The 20,199-nt window shown below is 38.9% G+C and overlaps 1 protein-coding gene across 1 annotated transcript; it reads right to left on the bottom strand.

The window, feature by feature from the left end:
* Positions 1-1,141: 1,141 nt before the first annotated feature.
* Positions 1,142-19,610, bottom strand: LOC103460986 (potassium voltage-gated channel subfamily B member 2-like). Its single transcript, XM_081598649.1, has 3 exons — positions 19,248-19,610; positions 15,130-15,881; positions 1,142-3,095 (listed from the first exon to the last, which is right to left on the bottom strand). Exons 2-3 carry the CDS (start codon positions 15,712-15,714, stop codon positions 1,167-1,169), a joined length of 2,514 nt encoding a protein of 837 aa, XP_081454775.1. The 5' UTR covers positions 15,715-15,881; positions 19,248-19,610; the 3' UTR covers positions 1,142-1,166.
* Positions 19,611-20,199: the final 589 nt, after the last annotated feature.

The following is a 20,199-nucleotide window of genomic DNA, read 5'->3' as shown; positions in this document are numbered from 1 at the left end:
TATTTACTTTAGTAACTCAGTTCACCAAGTGAAACACATTACACACTGTTTTCAACCCTTTATTTATGTTAATCATGATGATTTTCTGCTTGCATGTAAAGAAAACATTACATTTAAAATTAGAATATAGGGTAATAAAAAAACAATACAGAATTTGGGCTTAATGAAAAGTATGTTTAATATCTGCTTAAAAGTTGTTATTTTCGAAAGGTTATTTTAATCTGACAAACAAGCCCCATTGTAACACATATTCTGATTTATTGAAAATGTCAGTAGATTTGTTACATTTTTCATTTCCAGGGTTGCTGGAAAGAAATGTTGCCTGTCAGAAATATGAAGCTATTCCGATTTGAAAAGTGTGCATACAGTGATGAATACTGGAGTGATTATAGCTCCTTTTCCTTATTTTATCATAAAGATTTAGTTCTCTGTCGGTACAGGAATATACAAAACAAGAAAGATAGAAAAAGTTACAAAAATGTTAATATTCATAAAACAGAACAAAGGTCATCAACCCCATGCCCATGTACTGTATTGTTCAGATGCTTACGTCTTTAATTCACTCACCAACAGATGGGAAGATCAACCATAGAATATATTGGGTGATGAATGTTTTTCTACATTTGTTGAATCTATGTGTTAAAGTTGCTTTGACAAATTAAAAAACTAAATGTCATGCTGCTTTTACTGTTACCTGTTGCCCATTTTAAGCAAAAATTGCAGAGTACAAAATAAGAGGGAAATTACACTCTCTTTTTCCAAACAGACAAAATTGCATTCAAACAAACAAAAAAAAAATCATGACACTCACAAGTATTTTCATTTACTCAAGGCGTTGTTTTGCTTTCTTCTGAGTCTTACAAAATTAGCAGTTTGTCATTTGTTGATCTCGGTCATGTCATTGTACAGGTTTGTCTTCAAACAATTGGAACAAACAAAATTGGTGCTCATTAAAATCGACAGTAGTTTCTTTTTTCTTTCTTTAAATAACATCTATGTTTGTGCTTCCACAATTTGTGCGTTCAGTGTCCTTTTGAACATGGAGCTCTCAATCAGGTAACCATCCATCACTCTTAACAAAGTCATGACCATGCATTCCACAAGTTTTGTTCTTTTTTTATCTGTTTTTTTCTATCTCTGCTTTCAATCTATCCTTATCCTTGAGCTCACATACTTGTTTCACAGGGTGGTGTCAAACTTCCATCCAAAGCAATGTGATTTTCTTGTTTTTCCCCACCCGGTCCTTTACCCTCTGTGTCTCCTCCATCTGTCTCTCTCATAGTCACTAGCTCATGTGTACAGTTGAGTGGGCTTGCTTTTGCTGAGCTAGAGCCACTAGCAGCCCTTTCCATGTGATTCCTCCCCTGTTGGCTTAAGCTTGTGTGCTGCCCTTCACCTTCTAAGCTCCTGGTTATGGAACTCTCCCCAACAGGGCGGGCAGACTCCTGTGACAGGAATGGAGACTGTGGTATTGTTAGCACAGACGTTGTGTCAGGTGTAGCAGAACTGGGAGAAGTAGAGAACACAGAAAACACATCTTCAGAACGATCAACCTTGGGTGAGCTAGTGGAGTCTTTGGTTGCTAATGGTGTCATAATTGCTGTAAGAACATCACCTTCCGATTCAACGAAGTCCACATTTAGAGTTGTAATTGTTTGAGGACTGCTATAATCTTTCACTCTCTGTGGTACTAATGGTTTTTCTTCGATTGTTGGTCTTTGGGGAGTGGACACAAATTCATACAAACCCTCTTTGATTATTGTCATTGGTTGGTCACTGTCCAGGCGTTGACATGCTTCCATTGTGCTGATTTGACTTAAATCTAAGGGAGGGGGGATAGAGTGCCTTAGACTACATTGACCTCTCTCTGCACTTGGTAACAGAGAGATTTTTTCTTCTTTTTCAGCTGAAGAATCAACCACAGCAACAAGTTTCTCCGTATTGCTGACTTTAGGTGAAGCTGGTTGGGTTTGACTAGAGGTCAAAATATCCATGTTTATCGGCTCCTCTATACATTTTTCTTGCTGGTCCTGGGTGGTTCCTGTCTTGCTGTAAGGACTGTCAAGTTGCTTTGCAATAAGGTGTCGAGGAGAGGTTTTATTCAACTGTGGTTTTCCTGCTCCAGGGGAAGCCCACTGCGTGACCTCTTGGTACGGCTGGGACTTTGGTGGGCTACTGACATCAGTATTGGAGTAATGTTTGTGGTAGCTCCAACGACTCGGGGACAGGTGGTTGTCTACTGGACATTTGCTTTCCTCTTTTTTTTCAACCAGCACATCTGTGAGTTCCATACTACGGGCAAATGCATCTTTCAAATTAATCGAAACAATGCTTCCACTTCTTTTGGCTCTTTCAAGAGCTTCTCTTCTTTTAATAGCCTTTTCTTGCCTCTTCTGTTCTCGGTAGAACTCGGAGAAGTTGTTGACAATTATGGGGATGGGAAGAGCAATGACTAGCACACCTGCTATACAGCAAAGCCCTCCTACAATTTTGCCAAGCAGGGTTTGTGGATAGATGTCGCCGTATCCAACTGTTGTCATTGTAATAGTGGCCCACCAAAAGGAGGCAGGGATGCTTGTGAATTTAGTTGCGTCCTCATCCTTCTCAGCAAAGAACACTAAGCTAGAGAAGATCATAATGCCCATAGCCAAGAAAAGAATCAGCAAACCCAGCTCATTATAGCTTCTTCGCAATGTGAAACCCAAGGACTGGAGTCCTGTTGAATGCCTAGCCAGTTTAAGGATCCTCAAGATCCTCATAATACGGAAAATCTGGACAACACGGCGCACATTCTGGAACTGCAACACACTCTTGTTAGATTCAGTTAGGCAGAGGGTCACATAATAAGGCAATATAGCCAGCAAATCTATGATATTCAGTGGTGCTTTGATGAAGTTCCATTTATTAGGTGCTGACAGCAGCCGAAGCAGGTACTCCATAGTGAACCAGGCAATGCACACTGCTTCTACATGGGCTAGATTGGGGTTATCATTGAACTGGCCAAACTCATCAACAACCTGAAGCTCTGGCAGAGTGTTGAGAGATAATGAGATGGTGGAGATGATAATAAACAGGATGGAGACCATGGCCAGGACCTGTAAGAGATACACAGCAATGAAGAATGTTAGATGGCTTTTTAACATACATAATTTTATAGTTACATTTAAAACAAGTTGTAGATTGTATTTATGTTTGAGCAAACCTGGTGTCGTAATAATAGATGTGGCATTCCTTTTTGTGAACTAAAGGCGATGGATGTCTATTGTCTTTATTTCCTTAGTTGAATTCTAATGAAATACTTTTATGTAATAAAACTTTTCAAGTATTTGAGTTCTGTTTTTTAGTGTCCGTTTTCCTAGCATTCAAGTGTAAGTACCTTATGAAACATCAAATTCATTTCAAGTTATATAATGTCATAGTTTTGGAAAAAAATTTTGACCCACACCAACAAATCAGTTTTAAAAATTTTATTACAAAATATAAAATGTATGAAATGTTAAATTAAATGAAGTTCTTGGGTGATTGGACAAGGAACCAGGGAACCAGGACAGACAGCGCACTGTGAGGGCAGACAGTCAGAGGTAGGTTGGAGAAACGGAGATGAACTAGATATTGCTGATGAGGAGCATAATATCCGCCAGGAAGAGGTGAGTGGGATCGAGCGCATGGTTGAAGATTAATCCTAATGTGATCCTTGTATCTCTGAGGGCTGGATGATATCTTGACAGATGATTTGTTTGATTTGATGGTCGGGAGCACAGAGGAAGACAGCAGTTTTGAACTCAGTTCTGTACGAACAAGGCGATTGGAAATCAAAGGCTGCCAGATTGATTAGATTTGTCCAGGGAACTGCTGGAAATCTGTGGGTCTGACTCCAGTAAGGTGAGTGATCTGAGATGGAGTCCGAACGTTCATCTGAGAAACCACGATAGTTAACGCTCTGGCATCGGAGTGCTGGCAGCCATCTCCTCTTATGCCATGTAATATGAGCAATAATGAGGGCACATTCCTGCCCTCCTCTATGATCTGGGCAGTGACAGAACAAAATCACAGATACAAGCAGTCAAAATGAGTTTTCTCCACAGGGTGTCTGGCTCTCTCTTAGTAATAAGATGAGAAGCTCGGTCACCCAGTAAGGACTCGGTGTAGAGCCACTTCTGCTCCATGTCGAGAGGAGCCAGTTGAGGAGGCTCAGGCATTTGGTTAGCATGCCTCCTGGACGCCTCCCTGGTGAGGTGATCCAGGTACGTCCCACTGGGAGGAGACTTGGGAGAAGACACAGGACATGTTAGCCTGGCCTTTTTCCTCCTGCTCAATTTGTGCAGACTGACATTAAAATATAGCAGACACATGCCAAATGAAATCATAAGCTGTATTTCAGACACAGAATAATTCAAATTCAGATATCCTCCCAACAGAATTAATATTGGTGATATGCATAAGTTTGACTGATTGTGATCCAAATTGTACCCAACGCATTGTACCGAAATAGTTACTAATTGGTGATTATCACTCTTTAAAATGAAAGACAAGAATGATAATTTCTCACCAGAATATTAATTTGTGTCTGCATTCATGGTGTCATAAGAGATGTTATCTGCACCTTAGAAACAGTAAATGTTTCCTGTATTAAGTTTTTTTTCTAAACAAGCATCATTGTTGTTTTTTTATGTTACTCATCATTTTCTATGTTAAATATATATGCCACCATCTGACTAGAAGCATGACTGTCCATGATGATGTGAATTCTGGTCTCCATGAGAACATCAACAGAGACCCGTTCCGTGCAGAGCCAAAGCGGCTTAAGTACACCCTAGTGGTTCTATGACAACTATTATGAAATTTGTGCTACACAGGCTTCACAGCCAAGTGGACAGTAAATCAGACTGTCAGGTATAAATTAGATCTCAAAGGTAGTTGAATTAATACACAAATAATGATCACAAATCAGATACTATGAATAATGTCAAACAAATTTAGTGTTTTGCTCTTATAAAGTAACTACAATTATTTTGATGACATTTCCATGGTTTACTGCAGTCAAGATTCTATTTATTCAGAAATATTTGAGCCAAGACAAGCAGATTCAGACTTACTGTCATGATCAATCGTGTTTTTTGAGACTCAACTGTTCCAAACGAGAAGTTTGGGCATTTGTTCGACTAAGTATCTCCATAATAACATGAATAAAAATGAAAATGTATCGGATACACATCAATTGAAGCACATGAGTATAGAATGTTTTGCTTACAGGATAAAATAGCAAGGTGCAGATATTAAACTGAGGTTTCATTAAATAACAGGTTCATGCATTAAACATTTACGGCAGGGCTGTCTAGATGTTTTGTCACGTGGGCCAAAATTGTCAAAAAGACTTGAGGGCCAAAAAAATGTTGTTTTGGCTACTCAACAATAAACTCAACAAAAAGTGTGGTTATTTAAAGACAAAACACTGGGGTAGTTGCCAATATTTTCTATTGTAAAAATACTTTTTTTTCTGTGATAATTTTATCCAAATAAAAATGTAACATCTTCATATACATCATCTACATCAATACAAGGAAGGGAGAGGGGTTCTTGTTAAAATGGTCCAAAAAATGTAGTAATAAAATAAGATTATCAATGCACATTACACTTAACATGTGCACACTGTACTGTACACACCGTACTGGAATGCATCCTGTCTTTGCTCTCAAAATAAAAGTCTTTAATGATGTAACAGTGATTTGACCATGATTTAAACAAACTGCTTTAAACTGAGGGTTGTCCTAGGAAAGTAAATTACATTTTGTCGCTGGATGTATTGCAGAAAGCACAAACTGCTGAGAGACTAGCTGAATGGAATGACAGATGGTATTTAATTTTTTTTCCCTCTTCCTAGTTGTTTCCACTGTTCATGTTTCTTAAAAAGTACCTCAACATAAAATTACTTTTTTATGGTTCAACTATTAGAATAGTGTTCAAAGATGATCTACAATTACTTTATATACAACCTTTGTCATGTGTTAGTCAAGGGAGCTCCAAGTCTTTCCCCTACAGCCTTTGAGAGGACACTTCAAGATAATTGTAATAGGATTCAGCTGCTAACTATAGAAAGGATAGAGAGAGGTCAGAAGTGGTTTTCACCCAGGACAGAAAGAATCAAGCTGTAAATGACCACACTAAGAAAAGGTAGGTATCAAATGAAGCTGCATGTCTATTCCTATTTAGAGCAATGGACACTGCTGCCTTATAATACAACGAAAAGGCAAAAATGACTTCTAAATGAAACTACACACATATGTAATATAAATAATATCTGATTTGTGTATTAGTGTGTTTTAAAGTGTTTAACATATCAGATTTTATAGAGGTCAGATTATCAAATAGTTATTGGAAGATAAGAAAAAAAGGTTTTGAGTTGTTACACATTTGAACATAATCCATGTGATATCATGCTGGGAAAACAAATGTAGGGAAATATAGCTCTCTACAGGATGCCAGGCTGTGTGACAGAGAGACAGCTGAACATCACCAGCACTGTGTGGGGAAATCACAGGCCTTCAGGTGCCTGTGGAGCTGAATCAACATCTGGCTTGCTCAGTATCCTGCACAACCCACTGCAGCAGGATACCATTCATTGTAATTTCCAGATATTTTCTTTCCACATTAATTTTGCACAGCTAATAACAAGCAGAAAAAGAATTCAGTAGGGAAAGGATTCATGTTTTATGACAAACATCTTTACATAGTAAATGCTGGCTCAGGACTCCTGTGAGCCATGCTAACAGACATGTTTGATACTAACTGGGATGCACTAAGATATATGAGAGGCGGCTCCAGGTGCTAAGGGAAGACTAGGCGTTTTATTGAGAGTGTAACGATGGATCATTTGTTCTTACTGTTCTCAACACAAACAGAGGTGCACTGAGAACCCAGACAGCTGCAACAGTCACCATTAAAGTGGCTAGAGAATATGTGACATTTTGCTATTTAATTAAAGCATATATTGAAGTTGACAATATGACTGGAATCAGGATATATGCATGTCATATCAGTCGATATTGATAATAATTAGATGGGTTTTTTTTATTATTAGTTGTGTTTTGCGAGGAAAATATGACAACCACATATAAAAAATATTAAATTAGATGGACAAGAAAATAATAATCTGATATTTTGTTGGGGAGCTATGACTCTTTCAGGGGGAGCTAAACCACCCTCTAGCACCGCCACTGAGATTCATACATTGAACACAGCAATAATGACCAAATGTCTGTAATTTCTGAGTATGAAACCAATAAGGAAATATTTAGTTGAAGTGCATTTATTCAGCATTTACTTTACTTAGAGTCATGAAGTCATGTGGCTGATTGTATCAGCCAAACCTGTTCAAAGATTGCCTAGGCTTACAGGGTCATTCCAGGATACGCTTTGCTTTACAGTTCATACAGCAGAATGGACCACGCTTAGTGGATTTTCAATAACTGTATTAAATGGAACACATAGTCAAAAACAACTGTCAAAAAAAGGAGAGAAGAAAGATGTAGAAAAGGGAGACAAAGCAAAAACAAGTGAAGAGCAGGTGTATCCAAGCTTGGCTACCTTGCAGAATCTTAATGGCTTAATGGCTGCCAAATGCTGTGACCTTGGCACCCAGGGCAGATTCTAAGAATTACTTGGAACATACAAGCTGCTTTAGAAGCTAGTCGGTAGAGGAAGAATTAAAGCGAAAGAACTCAAGCCTTAGATTTTGGGATTCAGTAACCCTTCTCTGATGTCACCAATAATGAAAAGATAGATGGATGTTGCTTTAGAGTTAATCCCATTGGTTGACTTATTAGAAGTCATGTATGATCCAGAATAAAGAAACAAACAGTAGGAAAATGAGGTGGATAAAGAGAAACCCAAGTCCTAATCAATACCTAGAAGTATTTCTGGAAGAACAAGGATCCATAGGAAAGCTGCTGTTTCTGCAAATCTCATTTTCTATTTATATACCTCATTCTGATCCATTCTTACAGGGAGGTAATTCAGACATGAATCAATCCGATGACCTCCAAATTTTCAACAACTGTTACACTGAATGTTTGCAGCTCCCTTTAAACAATGCACAGTACCCCAAGTACCACTGGACACTGTAATATTTCACAATAACTTTAATAAATGGGGAGGAACTGGATATGATGGGAAATAAAAATGGAAGATGGGGAAAGGTGTACAGGTCCTGATTTTAAAGAGTCCTGACTGACTGTACAATATGTGGTTAGAAAACTTGAGATACTTCTCTTCCCTCTTGTTTCCCCTTGTTGAATATGATTCACAGTGCTGGCAGGCTTGGACTGAATAGAATCTTTTACTTTGACCAACATATTTCTTCTGACTGGAAGTATTATGAATGTTTTTCCACTCAGTCGCAGGTGCACTACGCTAGGGCTAGAGTAATTGTCTAGCAAATAGAAAATTGTGGGTTTGATTTTTGTTTCTTCCCCTTGGATCAGCAACTTAACCCCAAGCTCCGTGTTTATGGCTGGGAGGGTCTGGTTTGAGTGTGAAAGTGGTTAGCATGACTAGTTTAAGATACATTTAACATAGAAAGTACTCTGTGTTAAGTGTAGCAGCACTGGATCAGTGCTGCTTAGTTGTGCTTTATCTTCTCCCTGTCAGTTGTGACAGATGGAAGCTCACACTGATTCAAGCTCAGCTTCTGCTAGAGATTTCTTCCTGTTAAAGGTGAACATTCCTTTCTGCTGTCACCAGATACATTATCAATATGAGGGATTGCTGCAGTCTGCTGTTTCTTAAATCTGATCATTAAGACTCAAAGATCAAGAGGTATTAATATAGAATTCTATTTAGATATTTAAAATAATTAATTTCTCTTATTTATGTTGTTTTTAAATCTGAATTGAATTTGATATTTAAGATAAATAAACAGAATTTTATTTTTCAATTGCTGAAATATTACCAGCAATAATTATTAACTGTTTGTATTTTAACTCTCTAACATGGTTTGGGTTCTAAGCCTCAAAGATGAGCTTAAATAAAAAATATTGCTTAAACAGTTAAGCAAAAAGGTAGCATGTATTCTGGAAACTCCTAAAGGTCTTAGAAGCTGCAGACAGAGCTGCCCTGTTTTCTTCACCTTATTTATGATACATTTTCATGTCGATTGTTCTATACACTGTAGAACAATCTCCCTTAGTTACAGAAGCTTGCTACTAGTCAAGGTACTCATCACTATAACACAAAAGCCACAACTGAAAATACAGAAATCAAATAATGTGGATTACAATTTGGTGTTAGTTGAGATAAATTTGAATACTGAAGATAAATAGGTTTTTGTACACCTTTCATGGAATATTATACGTATGTCTGGTACTTGGATAAAAGTATGTTATGGTGTTTGTATTTGAATTCCAGGGAAGGCAACATTATTGTCCTCAGTTCCTTAAAAATAAGATCAGACTTGTCTTTTCCACTTCATGAAAGCTCTTGCTATCATAATCTGGATGCCTTCAGTCCTATGATATTAACTGAGAAATGTGTCAACAAGCTGTCATAACTGTTATGTGTTCCATTCATTACAACTATGACAGATACCTCCAAAGAATGGAAATAAGAAAAGAAAATGACGGTGAACTGCTTTACATCTACAAACCTCAAAATGACTATAACCAGGAGAGGAAATGTGCTGTACCTGAATGGTCAATTTTCAAATTCAAAAATACTTTATTAATCCCAAATGTTGTAACTCATGAATTCAGATTCTTCAAAGAGTTGTTGTAGATGGTGATGACTGTTGGCAAGAAAGGTCTCCAGTAGCAGTCCGTATTACAGCGAATCTGAAGAAACCTCTGACTGAAGATTCTCTGTTTTCTCAAGCTAGTCTCTTGAAGAGGATGGTCAGGGTTGTCCATAATTTTATTGATTTCATGAAGAACCCTTCTTTGAATCATGATCTCCACAGTCATCCCAGAGCAGAACCAGAACAGAACCAGAGCAGAACCAGAACAGAACCAGAGCAGAACCAGAACAGAACCAAAACAGAACCAGAACAGAACCAAAACAGAACCAGAACAGGACCAGAACAGAACCAAAACAGAACCAGAACAGAACCAGAACAGAACCAGAGCAGAACCAGAACAGAACCAGAACAGAACCAGAACAGAACCAAAACAGAACCAGAGCAGAACCAGAACAGAACCAGAACAGAACCAGAACAGAACCAGCCTTCTTTATCAGGCTGTTGAGCCTTTTGACGTCCCTGGTTCTGATGCTGCTGCCCAACAGATGATGGCTGAAGAGATGATGCTCTCAACAACAGACGGGTATGAAGGAGGCCGTTTCTTGTCTACAAAGCAAATGTTTTCAACCTGCAGGGTGTCCCCTGTTCCAACCTCCATTATACTAACACACTATACTGTACCTACAACCACAAACTATTCCAGTTACTCTAAAAACATAATATTTCAGCAAGTTCTAACTAGTTCTAATGTCCATGTTAATAGTCAATAGGGAGAAACGTTTAACACATGCTTTCTCAATTTGTTCAGGATCAACTCAATCTTCTTCTGAGAGCAGTACTGAAATGTTTTGGTTTTCCAGCTCTTTAAGTTTTAGCTACTGTTCTTTAGCAATAGCTGAGTCATTAAGGTTTTTTTGTTACTGGCCTAGTACAAGATAACATTAGAACAAGGCAGCTTGTGTACATAAAAGAAGTATTTACCTTGAATTGTGTGGGTGTGTGTCTGTGTCTTTGCATGTTTGTTGTAAACATTCAGTGAAATGATCAGAGGTGGGTAGAGTAGCCAAAAATTATACTCAGGAAAGAGTAGTGCTACTTCAAAACATTACTCAAGTAAAAGAAAAGCACTTAAATATTCTGTCTGAAGGACCACATAACTATGTTGTGTTGGACAGCAACATGAACAATACATAGTTCATTTGTCAAACATGACCGTGTTAGTAATGGTTTCGACTGTATTTTCACTTTGTTTAACTTGATATTGTGAGTAAAACTAATAGAGAAATGTGTGTTTTTTAACCAGAGGAAGGATTTTTTTTCTTGCATACTATGAACAAATTTTTGTTTAAATTGCAGCATTAATTTAAAACTCACGTCAAAATGAATGAACTTACAAAACCATGTTTAGACAACTTCTCTCTCGTTAAATCAGCTTCATGAACTTAAAAGCAAAACAATTTTCATGTTGACTTCAATTGCTTTTTCAAGGCAGCAGGCGGACTTTCAAATGTTATTGTAGATGGTGATGTTTTACACCTTCAAATGTTTTCAGTGTGGAAGACACTATCCCTTAATAAAATAATGCTCCTAAGTCGTCTTACTAACACTGAGGAATCCAAACACACTATAAATGAAAAGCTGACAGATTTTTTTACATGATAGATAGCCTCTAGACTTGATAGGATTGATCAAGTCTAGAGCACCACAAAGCACTTCACACTACATTCATACATTCACACAGTGATGGTGGTGAGCAACTGGACAGTAGCCACAGGGGAAGTCTGACAGAGGCAGGGCTGCCATGCACCAGCGCCACTGGTGATGAAAAGTTCTGCTTCACAAAGACTTGAGTATAGCTGGGTCGACACCACTGCAAGTCAAACATCACATCAGTGAGCCACAAACAGTAAATTACCTAATACAGACACCAAGGGGAGATGAATTCTTCAAAGTGAAAGTGAAACTTTATACATGTTTGTTTCCTGTTAGATTAATTTGTCTAATAATTATCAAACCTTCTATGGGGACTGATGGTCAGTCCTTTAATATGAAGAAATTGATAAAATGAGATGATTATGTCAATGCAGTAACACAACAGCACACTGTGACTTTCATCACATTCATCTCCAGTGTAAACAGAAGAGCAACAGAAACACTTCAAAGGCATCACAGGACTTGACTTTCCACCAAACGGTCTTCATTTCCTTGTGTTCAGAAGCAAAAAAAGGTGTTTTTTTAAAACAAATATGTCCAAACAAATATGTAAAACAATATTTTTTATAAAAGTTACATACTGCAGCTTTAATTTCACTTAGGAGAGGACGGGTCAGGAGGGACGTGGCAACAGATATCTGTAATTTAAACGCAAGCCAAGGTAAAACTGTGTGGACTGGTTGCAGTCCAGACAGGAGGCTGTTTTTTATTATCATTTTATAAAGATTGTTTGAATTTCTGTCAGCAACAAATATAGTGTTTTTGTTGTGTAATTGTAAAAAGAGCAAAGACACAGAGAAATCTCAATGGATTCCCTGGAATGATGCTAACTAGGTTGTCATTGGATACAGTGTTGCTCACCTTTGTCACTGGGACGGGGGTAAGGGGTTTATGTTGGTATCGGGGATTAGAGCTGCTGCTGACTGACTCACCTGTTGTCAAGTGTGGTAAATCGTACAAAGGGAAAAGTTAAATATTAAATATATGAATATCTTGCTATGTCTTTTCCTTCATTCATTAAATGCTATGGAGGTAATCAGTAGTCTGTAGCTAAGCTAACTATGCCAAATGGTTGATAATCTCACACAGTCTACTCACCTCTCTTGGAGAAAAACTGAGTTACAAATAGACACTTGTCTTTTTCTCTATCTATTTTTTTGAAAACTTTATTATTTTTCTAGGCAGTAACTGCCGCAGTTGTTCTTGTCTTAGGCCCTGTTTACACGACAACAATTTTGGGTGAAAATGGAAGAGTTTGGTTCCGTTTGTAGTGTAAATGAAACCACTGAATCTTTTCTCTCACAACGGCACAGTTTGAAAATGGGTTCCAGAGTACAATGTTTCTGAAACATATCGGTGTCCGTTGTCTTGAAAACAGAATAAATTGATCTTTTCTGCCAGCTCATGCATAGTATGACGCAAAACATAGCTGCGTCTACTCCACAGAAAAATAAACTACTGACAATGCTGGTGTTACTGCAATTCGTGTTTCCCCATCAGATACGGTTCCCCCAGTGTTTCTTCACTGCTCCGCAACACCCAGATGGCAAAAAACACATGTGCTTGTTCAGAGCTCATAACAAGCAGTCGCTTGTTAAGCGCTCACATAGTGTGTGTTTTACCCCAATATCTGGGGGAACGATACCTGATGGCGAAACGTGAATCGACTTGCTTTCAAGTAGAACTTAAAAAAAAAAAAAAAACTTAGTTTCAAAGAGGGCTGCACAATGGCGCAGTTGGTACAATCTGTTTACAAGTAAAGAAAATGCTGTTTAGCGTCACCAGAAGAAGGTGTGTTTACTTCATTTTCATCCATAAAAAATGGGAACTTCATTAATATTGCACAGTTATAGCACACAGCTCATCTGAATGGGTTTTAGAGATCACTCAGAGTGGCTAAAAAAAATCCCAGCCACAGTTTTACAGCAACTTGAGCTGAACAATGGATTTGGCCTGCCAGTCACAGCATACAGCCTAATATGTTGCTTCTGAACAAACGGGAGCATCGTTCTTCTGTGGACCCAAATTTTGTGGCATTTTATTATATACATATTTTTTTAGGATCAAAGGGTACAATTAAAGTATTTATTCAGTTTACAGTGTGGACATACAGGTTTTAACAAACCCTTACAGATCATGCCACAACCTGAAGAAAGCACTGACATCTTGTCAAACAATCTAGTTTTATTGAATGAAGTTTTCACTGGCTTGTAAGAGTAGAAATGTTAAATAGAATATGAGAAAACAAAAAGAGCTGTGGAGGAACTAGTGCAAGGAGAAATGTTCCAGCAGCAGCGGAGGAAACAGCGGAGTCCAATTTGACTAGATAATAACTAGTATACCCAATTTATACAACCAGGTACACAACTGTATTAATACAAAACAATGCTTCCAAAGAAAATAAATAAACAAGCTTGTTTGTTTTCTGTTTCCAGCTCTTAGCTGTATGAAAATGCAATAGTTTATCACCAGAAACCCTGACACAAATGTCTAAACTGACAGAAATTATTTTTTCCCCATTTGGAAAAGCTGTTATATACTATGTTATTTTCATTATCAATTTGACAAAACAACTATGAAAAGGGGGCTGCACAGTTGACACTGTTTCCTTGCTGTAGGCAGGTTCTGGGTTCAATTCCCAGCCCGGGGTCTTTCTGCATGGAGGTGTCATGTTCTTCCTGTGCATCTGTAGGTTCTCTCTAGGTACTCTGACTTCCTCCCACAGTCCAGAAACATGACTGGCAGGTTGATTGTTCTCTCTAAATGGACCAGTGAAAAACCAGCCCCTTGTTCTACACTTTGCTTCACACAGAGAGCCTCGGCTCTTAGCTATTAAAAATTTATTTCTTCCTGGAGACTTGGAGTCTGTTGAAGTTCTAAATTTTACTGAGTTGCTAACGTTTGGCCGTGAAATATGTAATGCACCTGGTTGACACTATGAAGCTGACCAGAAATTGCCTGCATTGAAAACAATTGTCCTCCAATGTGAAAATGACCAAATGACTTTTATTGTTAATTGAAAATTTAAATGCGTGGCCAACATGGACTAAACAGTTTCCTTCACTTCCTCTGTCATCTTTGCTAAAACTACAGGTAGACTCCAATTCTATAGCAGCACAGAAAATCAACATCATCATTCAAACTTCTTCTGTTTGCTGATTAGTCCCGTTGAAAATTCTAACAGAGAAAAACAAGTAAATGGGAGAAAGCCTGAACTGTCTGTGAGGAGAGATTTGAATCGACCGGAAGGGTGTAAAAAGGCAGCAGGCAGGCCAGCATCAGACTAACTGTGCTTGAATATGACGTTGAACTCTCTTAGTTTATTGTAAACTGCATGAGTTAAAGAAACGTGTGGTAGGTTATCCTGCTGGGTCTAAATCTGGGCCTGTGATATGAGATGCAAGTTAAAGACATTGTAAAGTCAGTTATGTATTATCAGTCAGAATGGGCCCAGTTATAACAACAACACTGAGCTGGAGAGATGGTCGACATGGTGGACTGTTATGAAAATAACTGAACTCAGTAAACTCCACGTGTGAGCCGTACATCCTGGTAATCATGAAATAATTATAGATGATCATTTCAGTTTTCTTCACTAGCAGGGGGATTGTGTGTGTGTGTGTGTGTGTGTGTGTGTGTGTGTGTGTGTGTGTGTGTGTGTGTGTGTGTGTGTGTGTCCGTGCTGTTACCTTTGCAGCAACAGAGGAACTAGGTTTCTCCAGGAGATCCCAAAGCTTTTGTCTTTGGTCAGGACAACAGCCCTGCTCATCAACGTCTCCATCCTTGTCTCTCAGCGTCTCAGCCTCCCTTCTTAACTCCTCATTCATCTGCTCCTTCTTTTGGTGGTACCGTGCCTGGCAACAGGACTCCAGGTAGATCTCATCAATTCCCCAGTAGTCTAGCTCCTGACCAAAGGACAAAGCGCACATCTCCTCCATCATGTGCAGCTTCCCTGTTCTGTAGAAGTTGAGGATGGAGGAGAAAGCCATTGGATGTCTGTCAAAGAAATATTCATTCTCATGGAGACTGTAGTCATCACAAATCTCCAGCAGTGACTCATGGGTGTTGCAGTCCCTTAATCGACCCAGACGGGTTCGAGGCAGGCGATCCAGTGTTCTCCACAGCACTTCATGACTGAGACCACCTACATTGAGGAGGACTCGCCGAGAGCGAGCTTTAGTGCGAATTATATCAATTGGCTCAGGTGGGAGCACAGGAGCTGCGGCCGGCCGGGGGGTGACTTTGGGGGCGTTGAAACTCACTCTGTCTGTCATGCTGAGATGGCTGGTTCTGTTCCTTCCTGTGAATCTGAGTCAACTCTAATGGAGCTTGTTTTGAGGCCTCACTGTTTCCAAGGGGTGAGAGAGTTGGCTGGTTAGATAAGACCAACCGAGCTCACTTCTCCGTGTTCAGGCCGTTCCTCTCCTGATGAGATCCATGTCTGGAGAACAAAACAGCACATGTGACAGAGGTTGGACCAGACATTTTAAACTCTTCTCACTTAATAAAGACACTGTTCTCTGTTGAATCTAAAGACAAATATGACGCCGATCAAACATTGCTTTTGATATCACCCAGTACATTTCAGTATAGCGATACTGAGAGCTCCAGCTGATTGTTATTTTATTGTTTTTATTGTAAAAAGATATGTTACTAACTTTCAGCACTGTTCCATGTTTCCTCCATATATAGATCATTGATTCTAGCTTGATAGATGTCAATTAATTATTTTCTCATCTGTTCTTTTTTTTCAATCAGGGCATGATGTGTTACTTATTATGAAGAGTTAAAAGGGACAAAATTAAACAAACACAGCATTAAATTATTTATTAAATGAACCTTGGAATAAATAAATATTTAATTTAATGTTAAATAATTTATTTAAAAGAAATAATGTTTAAAATACAGGACAGACCAAAAGTTTGGACACACCTACTCATTACTCATTCAATGAGTTTCCTTTATTTTCACGACTACTGACAATGTAGATTCACACTGAAGGCATCAAAACTATGAATTCACACATGTGGAAATATGTACTAAGCAGAAAAGTGTAAAACAACTGAAAGTACACCTTATATTCTAGTTTCTTCAAAGTAGCAACCTTTTGCTGTGATTACTGCTTTGCACACTCTGCATTCTCTTGATGAGTTTCAAGAGGTCGTCACCTGAAATGGTTTTCACTTCACAGGTTGTGCCCTGTCAGGTTAATAAGTGGGATTTCTTGCCTTATAAATGGGGTTGGGACCATCAGTTGTGTTGTGCAGAAGTCATGTGGACACACAGCTGATAGTCCTACTGAATAGAGTGTTAGAATTTGTATTATGGCAAGACAAAAGCAGCTCAGTAAAGAAAAACGAGTGGCCATCATTACTTTAAGAAATGAAGGTCAGTCAGTCCGAAAAATTGGGAAAACTTTGAAAGTGCAGTCGCAAAAACCATCAAGCGCCACAAAGAAACTGGCTCACATGAGGACCGCCCCAGGAAAGGAAGACCAAGAGTCACCTCTGCTGCCGAGGATAAGTTCATCCGAGTCACCAGCCTCAGAAATCACAGGTTAACAGCAGCTCAGATTAGAGACCAGGTCAATGCCACACAGAGTTCTAGCAGCAGACAGATCTCTGCAAAAACTGTTAAGAGGAGACTGTGTGAATCAGGCCTTCATGGTAGAATAGCTGCTAGGAAACCACTGGTAAGGACAGGCAACAAGCAGACGAGACTTGTTTGGGCTAAAGAACACAAGGAATGGACATTAGACCAGTGGAAATCTGTGCTTTGGTCTGATGAGTCCAAATTTGAAAACTTTGGTTCCAACCACCGTGTCTTTGTGCGTCGCAGAAAATGTGAATGGATGGACTCTACATGCCTGGTTCCCACCGTGAAGCATGGAGGAGGAGGTGTGATGGTGTGGGGGTGCTTTGCTGGTGACACTGTTGGGGATTCATTCAAAATTGAAGGCATACTGAACCAGCATGGCTACCACAGCATCTTGCAGCAGCATGCTATTCAATCCGGTTTGCGTTTAGTTGGACCATCATTTATTTTTCAACAGGACAATGACCCCAAACACACCTCCAGGCTGTGTAAGGGCTATTTGACCAAGAAGGAGAGTGATGGGGTGCTGCGCCAGATGACCTGGCCTCCACAGTCACCGGGCCTGAACCCAATCGAGATGGTTTGGGGTGAGCTGGACCGCAGAGTGAAGGCAAAAGGGCCAACAAGTGCTAAGCATCTCTGGGAACTCCATTGGAAAACCATTTCAGGTGACGACCTCTAGAAGTTCATCAAGAGAATGCCAAGAGTGAGCGAAGCAGTAATCAAAGCCAAAGGTGGCTACTTTGAAGAACCTAGAATATAAGACATGTTTTCAGTTGTTTCACACATTTTTGTTAAGTATATAATTCCACATGTGTTAATTCATAGTTTTGATGCCTTCAGTGTGAATCTACAATTTTCATAGTCATGAAAATGAAGAAAACTATTTAAATGAAAAGGTGTGTCCAAACGTTTGGTCTGTACTGTATGTCATTAAATCATTAACATGCAAACTTAATCAATTCAATACAGATAATTAATTAAATGTTTATTTAGTCATATAATGGTTCCTGTTCCTGCAGGGTCACCATGAAATAATTATATCTGTCAAACTCGGCCATCAAAATGGAGGGGCGGGGCTATGGGCGGGGCTATGGGCGGGGCTATGGGCGGGGCTAGTACTGGATCTATTGAACTCCACTAGCTTCAGCATTCAAACCGCATGTGGTCTGGATGACCATCTCCTGCTTCTAGACTATGTGCTCTGAATAATCTTTACAATGAGCTCACAGGACAGTTCATGAAAATATTCCATGACATGGGCCGCCATTATTAAAAAAAAAAAAAAAAGATCCTGTGCAGCTCGTTACAGATGAAGTGTTAACGCAGCCTATCGACATGCATTGATCAGGTCTCAATGAAGCTTGTAAAACTAAACTAAAAAATGTTAAACACGATTACAAATACGTATGAATATGGAGTCAGCATGCAACCATGGTTTGGGTAAGGTTTCGCTTAATATCATGATTTGAAAACTGAAGTTTATATTTATTCATACCATCTTTTTTGGTATTAATCTTTGTTTGACAACCTGAAACATTTGGTCAAAATTCTAAATCATACGAATTCTAAGAGGATAAATATGGTATGTACGATTTTATATCTCCACTACCCACTGGGAGAACCTGATTGTGTAACATCCCACTAATCCACGGAGAAACTTAGGCTGCAACTCCCATGGTTCAGTCTGTCTTTGTTATTTATAGCCGGTCTATCTTCTCCTGGGACACTTTGCTACGTCATAAACTAAACTGCTACGTCACCATAAAAAAATCAGTCCCGACTTCTCCTATTCACCCTAACCCTATCACAGACAAACTATTCCAGGAAAGAAACCTGAAATTTGTTCTCTATTGTAGTAAACAAAAACACAAGAAACGGACATTCATGAAAGGTTGATAGAATAAAACGCTGTTCATTTTCCTTTTAAATAAATAAATAAATAAATACAAGGAAAGAAAGAAAGAAAGAAAGAAAGAAAGAAAGAAAGAAAGAAAGAAAGAAAGAAAGAAAGAAAGAAAGAAAGAAAGAAAGAAAGAAAGAAAGAAAGAAAGAAAGAAAGAAAGAAAGAAAGAACAAATCAGTGAAAAATGAGAAACCATGAGTTAATAGCTGAAAGCAGCAAGACGGACCAGAGACATCCACAACGTTCTTCTAATCCCTAAAACATTTCACACTTTAAGACCAACCTCGGAGTGTGTGTTCATCCTACCTCTGCTGAGTCTTCTGACAAGTCGAACTTTTTATTTCCCAGGACAGCCCAGCTTCCAGCATCTCCGCTCATCTCCGGCCGCTGACCTGGGATCTTTACGTCGGCTGCTGAAAATCCACATTTCGGTGCAACGAAAAGCAAAAACCAGGGTGAAAATATGCACAGCATGCAAAGGAACCGCCTGGCCCGCAACTATCATTCCTAAGAGGACAGGATGAAGGGACAGCATGAGGGCGGGGTGGGGAGGGAGCTAATTGGATTTAGCGGTTCAGCACCGAGAACAGCTCCAGATCAACAGCTTGTTTCTGCTGAACTCCAGCTCGCCTACTTTACTTTCCTCTGCAACAACTCACACCATGGAAACACAATACAAGAAGTTCGAAGTCATCCTTTATTGAAGCTAGTTTTACACAAAGACGAGCCGCAAACACTAATATACTTCTCAATATAAATGAGAAAAAAACTTCCATTTAACTTTTAGTCAGTAATTTGGTTCGAAAAGTGTAACAAACATGCCACAGATTGATCTGTTTGTTTATAATTCTACATAATTTCATCTGTTTTGTTTTTATGAATAAACCTCAGGTCGCTCAGACCAAGCCAGGTTCTGGTTCTGGTTCTGGTTCTTCTTGTTACATGGAGGTCTTTCCTCTTTATCGTCACGCTGCTCAGTATGAGAGAAAGCTGTAAAGTCAACAACACAACACAAACGATGCTGCTGTCGCTTCTGTGTTCGTCCAGAAGGAGGAAATTCTGCAAATCAATGAATGACTCGATGCAATATGTTGAGTTTTTCTAGATGGAAACGTTTTAAAATATTTTTAGTAATAAACTTAGCGCTTAATGTACTGAAAAGTAGGACTGGTTTGAATGTGCTGAAGTGCCCTGAGATGACGTTTGTTGTGAAATAGAGCTATGGAAATAAACAGAATTGAAGTGATTAATTTCTCTC

The sequence above is a fragment of the Poecilia reticulata genome, chromosome 17 (genome assembly GCF_904066995.2).
Source record: "Poecilia reticulata chromosome 17, P_reticulata-male-v2, whole genome shotgun sequence".
NCBI classification, from domain to species: domain Eukaryota; kingdom Metazoa; phylum Chordata; class Actinopteri; order Cyprinodontiformes; family Poeciliidae; genus Poecilia; species Poecilia reticulata.
This window is presented reverse-complemented; position numbering and strand designations above follow the sequence as displayed.

Coding starts and splice junctions, on each gene's coding strand:
- LOC103460986 (XM_081598649.1), bottom strand. CDS start 15,714: ATGACAGACAGAGTGAGTTTCAACGCCCCCAAAGTCACCCCCCGGCCG. Junction 3,096..15,129: donor GTTCCTCTGTTGCTGCAAAG/GTAACAGCACGG, acceptor TATCTCTTACAG/GTCCTGGCCATGGTCTCCAT.